The sequence below is a fragment of the Acipenser ruthenus genome, chromosome 1 (assembly GCF_902713425.1).
Source record: "Acipenser ruthenus chromosome 1, fAciRut3.2 maternal haplotype, whole genome shotgun sequence".
Lineage (NCBI taxonomy): Eukaryota > Metazoa > Chordata > Actinopteri > Acipenseriformes > Acipenseridae > Acipenser > Acipenser ruthenus.
In genome coordinates, this window is record NC_081189.1 from 114222181 (window position 1) to 114238266 (window position 16086).

Genomic DNA, 16086 nt, shown 5'->3' on the forward strand with positions numbered 1-16086 from the left:
CCATATCCGCTTAGCAACAGGGCGTCCTTTGGAAAAGTGCAATTCGCCCAGTGATTCTGTTGGATGGGTAATATGGTAAGCAGGTAAATTGAGGAGGCTAAGGGATGATAAAACTTCAAAAGCACCATCTATCATCAGGCACAGAGCAGTCAAGAAGTTCCTCTCAACAGTGGCGTAACTTTGGTTTCAAAAGCGGGGGGGGGGGGGGGGGGGCAGTTTCTGTACCTGGGCATATAGTAATACCATTTAAAATAAACATTAATTTCATTCAGATTGGCGCCTTTGCTGTCATGTTCAAATAGAAAATATTTTTATTGCATTGTGCGCCAACGCTGCTTCAGTTGCATTTCCACTCGGTCCTAGTGGAGACCTCTAACTAGTGATTAGCATATATGAATAAATTATTGAGAAATAAAATGTTTTAGTACTGCTGCAATGTGAGGAGGACTTTTCCACACAAAGTGAGGGGGACATGTACCCCTGCATCCCCTGTGTAAACTACAGCTATGCCTCTCAAAGCTCAGGGAGCGAAGTGAAAGTCGAGTGAATTCATCTGTAGCATCACCTAAACCTGAACTCATGATGTCGTTAATGAAATGCGTTATCATTTTGAAATGCTGGATAACACAATACAGAATAAGCAGGAATCCTGCTCTTTTCTCGCTGCCACTAGCCCTTCACTTGCTTCTGCTCACAATCCAATAGTTTGCTATAGGGTTGTTGTTGCATGCAAACACAACAGTACACCACCTTAGGTCATCATGTTTTTCTTACCAGACCTTTTTTTGCAGTTCCCTTCAACTATTATTTCGATGCTAGTAGAAGAATAAAAAACTCAACTAGTTTTTGAATTTGCACATTATATTTGACAGAGGAACATGGCATGTGAGCTTCAATCTGGAGATATCCATCGCTCAGTGCTCCCACGTTGATGCTGTACCTTCAGGGAATCTCTCAACAAAGTGAATGAAATCATCTCAAGGAATATCTAATACAACCTGCTACGCTACTTAAAGCCTATAGATTAAAAAACCGGAAAAAATAACAACTGTTCCAACAGATTAATAGATTCAGTAGATTAATGACAATTAGACCAAACTGTCAGCTGTAAAATGTCCTTAGATAGGTCTATGTAACAGTTCTATGCAGGATAATTCCCTTTATTAAAAGCTGTTGTAAGAGCTATTAAAAGAGTATACACAACCATGTCTTTGTTTGAGTATACAAACATGACTGTCTGCAACACAAACATCTAGGTCCTATTCCTATATCTTAGCAACAAACCAACAAAAAAAAGAAAGAAAAAGGAAAGTGCTGTCATAATATAGCTTTCTTTTCTGCAAAATGAACCAGTCTTCTTATGGTTAACAGTCTTTTAGTTTGTGAAGAAGGTCTCTGCATAGTGCTGTCTTGTGTAAATTTAAACAAAGTCTTTAGTAGATTTTATGAAAATAACAGTTGTTGCCAAGGCTGGCCGGGACCCAGTTCTCTGTTTGAAGTTCCATGGACTTGCTGTCTTCATTCGTGCTACTCCTACAAATAAAATAAATCATTTATGTAAGAAATATTACACACACAGATGGAACAGTAGCATTATATATATACATATACATATACATATATATATATATATATATATATATATATATATATATATATATATATAGTAATACAGTTAACATTCCCATGCACACCCATTTAATCCTCACCCATTCATTGCCCATGACTGACGTTGACAAAAAGCTACGCTGAACTTTGACAAACTATTAATCAACCTCCTATTACTGCTGTTGGTAGCTCTTTGCTTCTGTGCAACTATGAGCAGCTGCCAAACCTAAAGAGGGCAGACTGAGGATGGCTATTTCATTACCCCAGTTTCTATGGAAGGAAGTGCTAGTTTTCTGGAGGAGAAATGCATGTCAATCATGACTTCTTTTCCCTTTATCATGTTCAAATTAAACTCTGCCAGCAGCAGACACCAGCAGATACGATCGCAGTTCAAAGAGCTGGTTTAAAAGTTTGAATAACAGTAGCAGCTTTAACACCAACATGTTTAAAGAGTAAGTTTGGACTTATAGAAATGTATAAGGGGAGCTACTGAGGCTGCAAGATAATCAGCACTGACAAGTAAAAGGATGGGGAATTCATTTTTTCGACAGCCTATATTCATGCCAAAGGGCTGAAAAAAACAACATTCTGTATAAAAGGTTTGGGGAATGAGTCACCGTTTCAGGGATGGAGCAGCAGGAAGGGGTACTCTCAGGCTTTCACTTCTGCATTCCCTGGGTTTGAATGTGTGGAACTAGTTTTGTGTCTCTTAACTGTCTGTTTGAGGCTCAGACTAACTGCAGGGGGCAGAGATTAGGTGCACTGGCAGAGCTGTGAGAAGAAGCTCTAGTGGGGCCCCCTGTACCGTGCCTAACTGAAGCCAGTCCCTCAACTACATTTCAAAATAGTTGGCTATGTAACATATGTGTGGCTTATGTAACAGGTAGTGTGTTGTGTGAAGCAAAAAAAAAAAAAAAGAAAGCACGGCTTTGCAAAAGTTAACTGGAGAATTTTTCAGGGCCCCCTTTTTTCTTTCAAGAATGCCGTAGGATTGTTAATGTGTAGAAAGCATGTGGCCCCTGAAAATGTAACCACTATACCCCGCTACGTATACAGAACATGCACATGCAGGCAATTCCCTTAGCACCTGTAACCTTGTAGCAAACTGACAGAGTGTACACAGCAAGTTCTACCAGCTGGGTTGAAGCAGCTGCTAAAAAGGCGTTCAGCACAAATCAAGAATTTGACTTGTTCTAGAATGGATCAGAAATGTGATTCTAGAATAGTGCAGCTCTCATGAGCAGGCTTCTGTAAAGAGAAACAAACAGCATGTATTGACTAAGGAATTTGACAAAATTAATAAATAATAAGTTACTCTAAATAATCCAATTGGAAGCGAATAGTAATCTGTACCATACTATATTTGTATGTTTTTCATACTTTTATTTCTAACTATTTGGATAATTTATATATATATATATAATTATTCGGATAGAAAATACAGCTGTAAATGTTTCAGACGTGGGTTGTTTTTTGACAGAAATAAAATCAGACAGCAGTAAAACAAAACTGTAACTATAACGTTAAACACATAAAGAAAAAACGAATGAGCGATAAAATGAGCAATAAAAAGCAACAGACACGTTATAAAGTTGAGCAGGTAGAGATTTGAAAGCCGGGTATGTTTAGTAATCGATATGGAGAGTTAACCGCTAAAGCAGAGATCGGCGTTTCATCAATTTGTAAACTGTATGAAAAGAGAGAATACCTCGCAATCCAACCTGGTCTCATAAGGAAAACGTTAACACAGTAACGTCTTGCCGAGGTTCTGAAAAAGTGCTTGAAACTCGGTACATGTCGCTTTAAATCCGCGCTGCAGCTCTCAGAAGCAGAACCAGACTGTCAATTTACAAAAACTGTTATATTTTAAAAAGTACCAAAACTACAATTCTGGAATTTTCAGGTTTTGTTCTCAAAAACTCCATGGATGCACTGTGTTAATTTCAGAATTACGAGCAAAAACAAACAAACCGACATCAATTAGGTCATACCAAATGCATAATTTATGTCTAGCATACCTATAACAATTTATATCTCTCAACGCGAATACATTTTAAGAACACATTCAGTATGTACATTCAAAATATGTTAAAAAAATAATGATCGTTTGAAACCAATCCAGTACTGAAAAGGTGACGTAACAGACACAGATTTGGGGTTATGTGGTAATTTAGCCGCACAGCATGGTGGTAGATCCAGCAAAACGTTAACTGGCTAACGTTTCCAGAGCCTCGGCAAGACGTTACTGTGTTAACGTTTCCCTTGTGAGACGAGGTTTCACAATCTGATCTCTTTTTACAGCTGTAGTTCTGGCTTGCTTATTTATACAAAAACTCATAGATGTACTACTACGACTACTACTACTAATAACCATTTAAACATAAACTATATAATAAATGAATAAAATTGAGAATCAAAACAATGTGCTTAACTCTACAGCTCATTCATTTTAAATAAATCATGGGGCTACATAAGGACTGTCATTCAAAACATTTTTAATGAGCCACGGCTTGTAAGAACTTTTTCATTTTCTCAGACCCGCTATAATGTAACAAAGAGATTTTTCATGCCGGCCCACTCCCGCCTCTATAACAGCTGCTCTCCGTGTTGTATCCTGAGTGATGATGAGTGTTTTTTTATTTCAAAGTGTTTTTTTGGAACAGATGGCCAAGGGAGAGCTGGGGAATGTGCCAGCGCGAGCTGGGGAATGTGCCAAGTCCTGCGGTGAGTGAGTGCTTTGGGTTCCAGCTCGCGTGCCTTTCCCTTGCCCTCTGCCCTAAGTGGCGCCAGCAGGACTTCCCAACTAGAGCTCTGAACATCTGGAGTCTGGGACTGCCAGAGCGAAAAAAAAAAAAATCAGCTAGCTTCCTACTGAATCAGCTTACACTAGGATAACACACTGGCTATTATACAGGCAAATTAATATAAAGAAACAACGACGACACGTCCACACACACACACACACACACACACACACACACACACACACACACACGTTAGTATACAAAGCACTAGGCTTAACATCTTGACGTCTCCAACGGTGCAAAAGGCGCCGCACGCAAGAATTATATTTATATTGCGACTAAAAACACAAACACATCAGCTGATTCATCTACACATTTTGAAATAAACATAAAACAACTCAATACAGACAATCTCGCTTTCATTTGCATCGTGTCCTGGGATGCAATGCAAGAGTTAAACGCGCATTTTAGAAATAATGTTTTTCCTTTTATTAAAGTGCTGAACATACCGAGCAATGCAGGAACACATTCGTAACAAGCGTGGTGGAAAAGCACAGACTATTTTGTATAATGATGACTAAGGTGACCAGATTTTTAAGTCCTTAAACTGGGACAGTATGGAAATATTGTGAATAATTTCCAGCTTCCAAGCTACAGGGAAGCTCTTGGGTTTTTATTTTCACTTTGGCAATGTTTGATCTAATATCATATTGAAAGTGAATGCAGAGACTCATGGTGATGTTCAGAGTGGAATCTTTTACTTTCAAAAGCTCTTTTGTGAATAAGCCATCTTTTTGTCTTTGTAATTACATTTCTACACAACAAGTATATTACATTACACACTAGCAATTCAATAATATCAAATTCCGAGAATCTATTTTATTGCTGATTACTGCTGCAAATCTAGTCCCTTTTCTGCCTAAGAAACTGCACCTTCTCTCTTTGATTTCCACTTTCCATCTCACTCTATCTCTATGCTATCCTCCAGTGTCCAATCTGCAAACCAGGCCCTTCCTGCATGAAAAGTGAACACATCTCAATATTTCTATTTATTAAATAGTTACTTCATAGAATATTTTCAAAATATTTAATTTCTTAGCATTTAGTATGACATGGTATTTGTTCTGTATATATTTTTTTTCTGTTGCAGTTTCTGCTTGGATCATTAGTGTGCCGTGATTAATAGATACTAGGGATTTTTCCAGCTACTTTCTACTATTAAACTATTACTATTTAAGGTTATGAATGAATACTATTTAATCTTCCTTAGTATAAGCATACGCATTAGCCTATGTAAAATGTGCAGAGACGCTTTCTCATTATCACTGATTGGTACTGAAAAACTACATAGACAAGGCAGGAAATGTCATCATACAATTAACACGTTTCTAATACGTTCCTGTCTGTTTTAAGTGATACCCGTTGGCTTAAAACATGTTAAAAAGGAAATGTGTAAATAAATCTATTTGGAGAATCTTAAAGGGATCGACCCCACCTCCAGCCCCCCAGTAATTCAAGCCCTGACTCATTTGCCTCTTTTGCTGAAGGAAAAACATATGTTTTTATCATTGTGTTGTTTTTCTTCTGTTAAACTAATAGATGTGATAAAGTAAAATACTTATAAAATACCTTATATAGCTATCACATGCATGCAAGAGATAACATTCATCTTTGTCTCTATTTTTTTTCTTATACTTTGCAAGATAAAATATACTACTTCTAAAATACATTTAACACAGAAATAAAACTAAAGGGTCACCAAATTAAAACGAGATTTCTCCTGCTTCTTAGGCAGCTTATTTAGATATTTTTAAAGTAAGTAAAATTAAATGAGGATGTGATTCTTTTTTTGTAATTGTTTTAAACTATTTATACAGTATCAACTATCAATGGAAATACATTTTTAAAGAAATTAAATGGGCGACCTGAAACTATTGTATTTCATTATTACTAAAAACAACATAACATGTATACTTAAAGAAATAAAAGATGTTCTGAAACTTGTAAAATATTTTTACAATATGAATTTCACAAATGTGAAAATAACTAGTTCATAAATTATTTTGTATTATTCACTAACATACGTTTCAGTAGTTCGGGACAAACACCAATCACAAAATGTTTTAGTACAAATATTTATTGTGGAGAATGCGCAGTATGCGATTTTACAGAGAAGTATGTTGTATATACACATTCATTTGGCATCAAACCTAACTTGGTTTGAGGGCTCGCTGCCTGGCCTACTGGACGAGGCTGAGACTCCCATTGATAAAACCTAGAAATTGTTTTTAAAAAAGGTGGAGATGGGGAGGTGGTGGATTACGATGAAACTGAAATGCAACTGAGAGGTAAGTAAAGAGGGTATTTATAGTGCTAACAATCTTAATTAGCTAATGTGTAAATTGAATGATTCAATTTGGTGACGCAGAGAATGGTGTCTGTCCCTCCTCCTGAACTTTAACTATAAATTTAATTTCAGTAGTTCGGGACAAACACCAATCACAATAGGGGCTCACGAGTGGCGCATCCAGTAAAAGCACTCGCTAGAGTGCAGGATGTGCTCTATAGCCTGGATGTCGTGAAGTTCGAATCCAGGCTATTCCACAGCCGACCGTGGACGGGAGCTCCCAGGGGGCGGCGCCAATTGGCCAAGCACCGCCCGGGGGGAGGGAGGGTTAGGTCGGCCAGGGTGTCCTCGGCTCACCGCGCACCAGCGACCGGTCTCAGTGCCGCGATTAGTATTGAATATAGCCCACTTGAAGGTTTAGCCAACCTTTAACAAATGATCATCAGCACGCAGGAGAGGAAAACAAAACCCATTTTTGGGAAATAAACCTCTGGGAATCCATGGCTGATTTGATTGCCCTTCCTCCAGGCAGGCTAGTAACGCTTAAGAAAGTACGTTGATGGTGATAGGTAGGCAGGCAGGGGGAGAAAGAGATTCTGATCATTACAGCCTGTGGCAGGATGGCTTGCAGTGGTGACGTCACGGACCAGGAAGTAACTGAACCAAAACAGTGGATGGGCGGGTGAAACTGAACGCCACGGCGTTCAGCTGATTTTATTAATTAAATAAACAAAACAAAAGATTTAAACAAACAACACAAAACAAAAGGGCACGTTGGCCAAACAGATAAAAATAAACAAATAAGCAGATACTTAGCAGTTGTTTCTCTTATTCGCCTCGCTCTCTCCGCTCCACGTACTCTCCTCTGTACACTCAACCCCGCAGCACGGACAGCTGCAGGTTCTTATACTCTGGCCGAGGGGTTAACTAGCTGTTAATTATCTTATTACCCCTCGGCCACAGTCTGCCCGAGTTTAGTAAGGATGCGTGACTGTCAGCTTGTTAAATAATCGGTAGCTGATCAGCCACGCATCCTCACGGGGTTTTAAATTATTAAAAAAAACAACAAATATGCGGCGCTTTGATCTGTGCCGCAAACAAAAATACAAATAATAATAAATAAATATATAGGGGCGGGACACTCCGCCACACAGCCCTTTCAGGATTAGTGAAATCTGTGAGTTGCTGAGTGTAGAGCTGGGATGCCGAAAATGAGTTTGTAGAAAAATCAGAAGCCGGAAATTGAAATTTTGATGGAGGAAACTCTTATAGCTCTATTCTTAAGGGACATAATATAGGATGATACTATGGGCACTGAAAATTAAGGGAAGGGAATGTTGAATGTAATGTGAATTTTTAAATCCCCAAAAGGAATGCGGCTACAGCAACTGGATACATTTTGTACAATGACGAGGAGTGATCATGTAAAGGAATGGTGCTGAATTCTTCGGGCCATGGAGCAGAAAACCAGATTATGTACTGGTCCAGTGTACCCCAGTAGATCCTCTGGTTCCATTGTTGGAGACGGGCAGTGGCTTTGGCAGGGAAGGCTTTGTGGTATTCAAAGAAATGGGAACCTCCGAATCTAACTGAGATGTGTAAAATGATCGCCATACAATTATCCAACTCGCACAGGCGGTCGGGATAGAACTCGCATATAATGTCCCTGAAATGGCTAGAGCTAGAATGAACTCAGAAATGGTAAGTGTTTTGAATAAACTTCCAATGAGCTGAAAGAAGAAAAGCATCTCACAGAGAAGGGGCCACTATGGGGGCCTGCTGGACACCCATAGTGGCCAGGGAGGTCACTGCAGGGGCCTGCTGGATGCCTACAGTGAGGGGAGGGTAACCTAAAAGGTTACGTTTGGAGGACCGCTGGGAAGGGCAGAAGAGTGGATGGAAAATCGGGGCCCTGCTGGGCAACCGTTTGAGGTAAGTAATAGAAGGGGGCTGCGGGGCCCTGTTGAAGCCATCAGCTGGAAGAAAACCGTTTGACAAAGAAGGGACCACTATGGGGGCCTGCTGGACGCCTGCAGTGAAGGGAGGGAAGCTGAAAGGTTATAGTTGGAGAAGGGAGCACTATGGGGGCCTGCTGGATGCCCATAGTGGCCAGCGAGGTCACTGCAAGGGGTCTGCTGGACGCCTGCAGTGACGAGGGGGTGTAACCAGAAAGGTTACAGTTGCATGTTGACAACAGTGGCGGGTGTCGAAACCCTGGGATGGATCGTGGAGGCAGCTGCTCCTAACTGTAAACACAGTCTCTGGATACAAATGCTCAGAACTGCTGATGAGCAGAAAGAAAAGCATTTCAGAGAGAAAGGATCACTATGAGGGCCTGCTGGATGCCCATAGTGGCCAAAGAGGTCACTGCAGGGGCCTGCTGGACGCCTGCAGTGAGGGGAGGTAACCTGAAAGGTTATAGTTGGAGCCAGAATGCTCAGGAACTGCTGAATGAGCCTTTGATTGACAGGTGCTGTGGCCCCGCCTTTGGAGTTTTCCGGATGTAGACACGCTTTACTAGGGGCGAGCTGTATAGCAACGATCTGTGCTGACGTCATAGCGCCAGCGACGGGAGAAATAAAGTAAACAAATTCTCCTTACGTGCTGTAGATTTGAATGGGATGTTGTTGCGATGAAGATAAAGCTGGAGCCGGGAGATGGTCCAGTCTCTGATGTCAGGAGTTGCGGAGGAACGAGTGGCCAGGCAGGAGCCACGGCAGACAGGAGAAGCAGACATCTGGGCAGAGAAGTTTGGAGTGGTAATACCGCCGACCGAAGTTGTGGTGGAGTTGGCCCGGGAAGGGCTGGTTGAACTGGTTGAGTGGATCTCGGCTCCGTGGAAACGGCAAACAGATCATCATCCGCCGAAACGGAATAACGGAATACTGACCATGATGCGTGCATTTACGATGAAACCAAAAGTGGTCACCTTATTTTAGGCCGACTATTGCAGTAAAACATGAATTTTAAAAAATCAAGTGGGATTATTATTATTATTTAAAACACCTAACGTGTCCGCAGTGATCATTCGATTCCAATTGTTTTTCCAGAATAAAATATATTTTTGTCCACGTAGAATGCATTTTAGTTTAAATTGCAAAAAGACATAAAAACACCATCAGGTCATTAAAAAAAATGTTAACATGGCAAACCTCCATTACGGTCAGATCCCTTTTATCGTTTTCTTTTTTCATAGTTAAGGCATTAACAGGTTAACTTAACAAGATCAGCGTTTAGAACAATGCCAAATGGAACAGCATCCCCTATCTGAACATCGGCTTATAGAAAACAGGAAACAGTCTCTTAAAGGGAGGACAATGAAACGCCAGATGAGTCGAATACACAGCTGGTAGAACACCTGGATGGTGGCCAGATGGTTAGAGTTTGAAGTTTGTTAACTTTAAATCTGTAATTTGAAAATCTATAGCTGACAAAAAACAGGCAACAACAATCGGCTCATTTTATTGATGCATTTTTTATTATTATTACTGTATTACTATTTAAAAGAGTAAAAAAGAAAAACTCCAGATTTCGAACTTTGAACATCTGGATTATGAGAGTGCCACAAATTAATCTGATGTGCTGACTTCCTTTTGAAATAGCTTACATTAAAACTGACACTGAATATATTAAACAATAGCAAATACTGTTCTGACAAAGATTTAAATTTTATTTATTATCACTTAGTCATATAAACCTGAATCCTGGAATTTCCAAATGCAGGAAGATATTCACAATATTATACTATAGCAACAGAAAAAAAATATTTCTCTTTAAAGAAAAACTCGACTGTGTGTTTGGGAACATCTGGTCTGTAGGTCATGATTTTTAAATAGTTTAACAAAGATTAATGATCTGATTCAGCATTATTTTTACACAGTAAGATTACATTTCACTTTACATTGTATATGTAACAGTTTGTTTATTACTGTATGTAATCCAATCTAATGTATGTGCTGAGCTTTACTTTGTGCGTCACAGTTGGGTCTGTTGTTTGCTGTTGTTCACTTAGTGTCATACTACTACTACTACTAATAATAATAATAAAAATGTGTGGCAGCAGCAAACATCTGTACTCAGTAAGAACCAAAATGAGCTTCCTACTGGATTATATAGTGCTATAAACAGTGCTACTGTAACATCACATACCATGCTTACACACAAACACTACAACTACTACGACTAATAATAGTAATAATAGCGAGATTGCATTGTATACATTTGTAGTTGCATTGCAAATAAATGAGGTATACAATCTTTCCATTTTATGTTTTACTTGACCAAAATACTTACATGCTTAATACATTTAATTGAGTATTTAAAAAAAATAAAGATTTGAAGAAAAGCAACTAGCAGCAGCAGCGGCAGTTGATATTAGTTAAGGCTTTAATGTAAAGATGAAACCTCTTCTAGCCAGCTTCTTACTCATACATTAAAAACTCCAGTGATTGATTGTAAGCCATGACATCTGGATCCAGGAGAATGCTGTGGGAAGTTCAGTTCAAGTTTACAGAACTCCCATTGTCATAAAACTCTGCACAAAGACATAAATCTCCCCTTTTATTTGCTCATGACACTTTCTATTTGTAAGAAAGCTGGCTGAACACCGAGTTTCCTTTCTAAAGACACTTGATGATTTCACTTAATTGGATCTTTGGAATGTATTTGTGACTTTGCTGCTGCTATTCTGTATCATTTCAAAAAACACATGCGCTGTTCTGAATTTGTGGCTAAGGATTGCTGGTACCTGAAGACCTTGTGAAAGACTTCATGTTGAAAGTCTGTCAAAGAAAAGTTGCTTGCTGTAAAATTGCCTGTTTGTTATTAACTCATTTTTAATTATAGTACTGCGCCCACCCATCACAAAATTTGTTATACACAAAAATGTAAGGGTCCATTTAGATCAACTGAATAGATCCCACTATGACTATTAAGAGGTAATGGTACTGATGCTGATGCTGATGATGCAGCCTGCAGAATGATGCTGTCATCAACTGAGACTGGGGACGTTTCTTTCGTCCCCAGTGAAAATGTATTAACAGAAAGGACTGGTTTATAAGAGCTTAGGTGTAGACTTATAGACTGCCTTACTTCAACCGCCCTACTAGTTCATGCCAAGCACTATTACAAAGCAAATATTTCCACTGATGGGATTTATTATTGCATACTTTAAAAAGACCGGAAACTCGGTCTGTGAGTGGGAATGACCTTCCATTCATTTACCATGTCAACGTGGAAAAAATGACAGTTTACTTACGAAATAAAATAAAAATAACTGTTCATATACAGCAGTGAATCCTTATCTACGATGGGCAACAAAAACTGAAATTGAAGTATTTGTTGTCAAAAAATGGTGTCCACACTGAGCAGTTAATGTCAGTAGTTTTCTCAGAGGGGAGCAAAGGAGAGATCCACCCTGAATCATCATTTATTTTAGAGCCACCCTGAGTCCTCATGTGTATGAACCCATACCTTTCTTTTAGAGCCATCCTGAGTCCTCATGTGTATAAACCAATACCTTTCTTTTAGAGCCACCCTGAGTCCTCATGTGTATGAACCCATACCTTTCTTTTAGAGCCACCCTGAGTCCTCATGTGTATAAACCCATACCTTTCTTTTAGAGCCACCCTGAGTCCTCATGTGCATAAACCCATACCTTTCTTTTAGAGCCACCCTGAGTCCTCATGTGCATAAACCCATACCTTTCTTTTAGAGCCACCCTGAGTCCTCATGTGTATAAACCCATACCTTTCTTTTAGAGCCACCCTGAGTCCTCATGTGTATAAACCAATACCTTTCTTTTAGAGCCACCCTGAGTCCTCATGTGTATAAACCCATACCTTTCTTTTAGAGCCACTCTGAGTCCTCATGTGCATAAACCCATACCTTTCTTTTCTTGGACCTGCCCTCTGCCTGCAGGGTTCTTGTGCACTGCTCCACACATTCTGAGAAGCTTGTGTTGCTGTGATCTGAAGTGTAGTCGAGATCAGCAAGCTGGGCTAAGGAGAGGATGTAGTTACAGGCTATTCTCAGAATGGCCAGTTTGGACAATTTCTGACCGTAGGAATAACAAGGAACCTGAACAAAAGGAAAGAACAAAAGACATAGTTACATTTTTAAAGACATAGAACAATAATACATGTTAGGTTCCCCTGTACAATAAAATAAGCCTAAATATGCTGTACAGTAACAGTAAGTACATTACAGATCTTTTACATACTGCAAGTGCTTCATGAGTTTGGCTCACTTTTAATAAATGTCCTTCAATCTCTCTGCCCAAGAGAATGATGTAATAAAATCTGTCTATCTGTTTTAGAGCTAAAAATTAAAAAGTTGTGTTTTAAGGTAGTTAAAAGCCAAATGGATAAATGTGTCATTGTCAGCCAGTCAACCAACCTACAGTCCACTGAGTTCACAGTAAAAAGAAAATGGTAAAACAAAAGAAGCTTGAATATTTTAATATCTAAAGTATTGCTTTTGGGGTTTCCATAAAGCAAACCATCTGGTATTCAATCCTTTGTAAGCAAAATAAATGCAAAGCACCACAACTATGGAAATCACATAATGAAATGAAACACATACTTGTTACTTGTATTCAAAATCGTCTAACCAATGTCACCACTTTTCCTGCAAATCCCTAAAAAAAGGAGTAAGTAATGGAATGTGTTGGGCTGAAGAAACCCTTCACCTCCATATTGCAGGTGCCATTATAGACCTGATCAATGGCAGCTGATAAACACTCTGGTAGCCAAGATGAAATAGGTCCTGATGGATTCCTCAGCCCAGGTCTTAGTTTACAGAAATCCAGTAAGAAAACAGACATCGAAAGTGTACTATAGTTTCTCCCAAAGGACACTAATTGAATAAGAACTGTCAGAGGACACACAGAGCCCTTTTTCTTAAGACCCATCAAACTGGAACATTTCTTTTACAAACTTTAAAGGAAAAAAGACAACAATCATGGTAATTGAAAGATTTTATGGCCAGAAAGAATGTCTTGTTTTATTTAAACATACACTATTATGTCATCAATGGGTATGCCTATAGGGTTCACTGTGTCTCCTGTCTGCGGTAGGCAGTGTCTTTGAACAGCAGGCACTGTACTGAAAAGCAGATGGGATTGGAAATTTCCACATTGGTTACATCAAGTTCCATGACAACTTTACTACTGTAACTTCATATTCACACAGAACACCCTGAAACACAGTAGAAGGCCAGGTTTGAAAAGCATACTGTCGAAAAATACTATCACAAGTAAAGATCAACTTGAGCGTGGATTTTATATCAACAGTAACACCATTAACAGACAATTACCAAGAACAGTTTTTTATTTATTTATTTTTTTATTGTTTTATAAATCACCAAAGATTAAGTCTTGTTGGATTGTTTCCTCTTGTAATTTGCAGATATTATTTTTGCACTGGGAGTTGAAATATTTCAGTGTCCCACAGGGAGAGGGGAAGGTTGGCTCAGGATAGACCCTTTGGACTCATATTGAATCTTCACTGTCTCATTACTTGTGTTGAACAGTGTTGAACAGTTTCGTTATAATCTATAGGCTTGTCCAAATCTTATGTTGACCTAGAAACAGTGACAGCTGGGCAGCTGTCATAAACTGTTTGCTAAATGCAGGAATGTTGCTGCTTACTAACAAAAACGGTCCTGAAATTACAGATTCATGTCGTTTTTGTGGTTCTGCATCTAACCGTTAAATGACCTTAACACACTTATTAAATGTCAGGGGAGTAGAAGGTACTGTTTTCAGCACTGGGGTACAGTAAACAAGGGACTATTTAACCTGTCATTTTAATAACACAAATATGTAAAACAAACATAAATTAAATGAAAGTCCCGGAGTCATATCAGGGTAACATGCCCATTGCAGAGTGAATAATAATCACAATACCTGCTTCCTAAGAGCCTCAAAGGCGGCACTGATGGTATGCACTCGGGTCCTCTCACGCGCATTAGCCAGCAGCCTCCTTGTCTGCTGAATAGCTTTGATCTCAGTGGCGACGCCAGTAGTTTCACCCAGCCGTTTCCTAGGCGATGCGGTGGGGTCGCTATTATTATTTATGTACGATTCCTGTGAAACTGAAGAGTACGGGCTTTCTGGAGGACGCTGACACAACACAATTCTCGACTGCAAAGAGTGCTGATGTTCAAACTCGGTGACTTGTACCGATCTGGAAAATTCTTCTTTCGTTGGCGACACTGCTGATACAGAAGCTGCGACGGCGGCGGCGGCAGCATCCATCTGTCCCGTCAAAGCGGGTAAACTTGTAGTCCTCATATCAATAAAAGTGCTCGGGTTTCTCCTCAAGTCGATTATATTATCCATGCCATTTGAAGGTGCAGCAAAAGCCCTCTTCTGTACAGTTTCGTGATGCAAGTTTTGACCGGTCGTTTCTGTTAGACCACTTAACAAATCCTCATCCATTTTTGGGTCCTGTCTAAAACTTTTAACGCCGTTTGAATGTTTCAACGCATCCCTGCTTTTCCTTTTCATCTTCCTGATCCCGTGGATCTCCTTAGCACACAGGGCTTTCCAGTCTCCTTCACTTATAATTTGAGGGTCCTTCATTTTTTAAAATTTTGTTTTGTAAAGTCCCTGTAAAAACTGAAAGCAAAAAAAAAAAAAAAAAAAAAAAAGTCTGTGTTCTTTAAATTGCAGCACAATCTTATCTTCTAAGATTGCTGGCGGCGGCTTGTATATTTTGAGTCCTTTGCCTTGCCTGCAGTGGGGATGTATGTGTGTGTGTGGTTCCAGTAGATTCAGAGTGTCATTTGAAATCCCTGCCGCATTGCCAGCATTTTTGTGAATGTGCACGGAGATCCATCTGTGTTTATTTAGCATCAGCTTACACAGAAGCCCCTGTTGGTAAGATCAGTCAGAATGCCGCCTGCTGCTAGTCAGCCATACATACGGCTGCACAACACACCAGAGAACTCAAATTTCGTGAGGCGTTTAAATGTGCTGCGTTTGCCTGGCAAATTTTCAGCACCCCGCGTCCAGCAAATCACAAGTGTGGACGAGATATCTACACGCCCTTAAAAACCAAAAAATAAGTGACGAGCCAAAAGACGCCTACTTTTAAAGCCTGTCCAGGCATCGTTTTATAAACGAGCTTATTTTGAACACTTCACGTAGGCCTATTCTTGTGCTGTTTTATTTTATTTTATTTTGTTAAACGGTCATCTATTACCTTTTTTTTTTTAAAGCTGGATACAGTATAATACTAATAATAGACAAAAATAGATAGAAAATATTCAAGCAAGACCCGTTTTCTGGTCCAAACCGACTTTCAAGATATTTATAGTCAGTACAGTTTTCTAACAAACCCCAGCGAAACTACATCCCTGTCCTGCCCACGAAGCTAAAGGAAT

The 16086-nt window shown here is 39.4% G+C and overlaps 1 protein-coding gene across 1 annotated transcript; it reads right to left on the reverse strand.

The window, feature by feature from the left end:
• Positions 1-200: 200 nt before the first annotated feature.
• Positions 201-15721, reverse strand: LOC117420828 (transcription factor Atoh8-like). The gene is made up of 3 exons (XM_034034501.3): positions 14606-15721; positions 12586-12777; positions 201-1533 (listed from the first exon to the last, which is right to left on the reverse strand). The coding sequence occupies exons 1-3, from the start codon at positions 15281-15283 to the stop codon at positions 1528-1530; spliced, it is 876 nt and encodes a 291-aa protein (XP_033890392.1). The 5' UTR covers positions 15284-15721; the 3' UTR covers positions 201-1527.
• Positions 15722-16086: the final 365 nt, after the last annotated feature.

Coding starts and splice junctions, on each gene's coding strand:
- LOC117420828 (XM_034034501.3), bottom strand. CDS start 15,283: ATGAAGGACCCTCAAATTATAAGTGAAGGAGACTGGAAAGCCCTGTGT. Junction 12,778..14,605: donor TTGAGGCTCTTAGGAAGCAG/GTATTGTGATTA, acceptor CCTTTTGTTCAG/GTTCCTTGTTATTCCTACGG.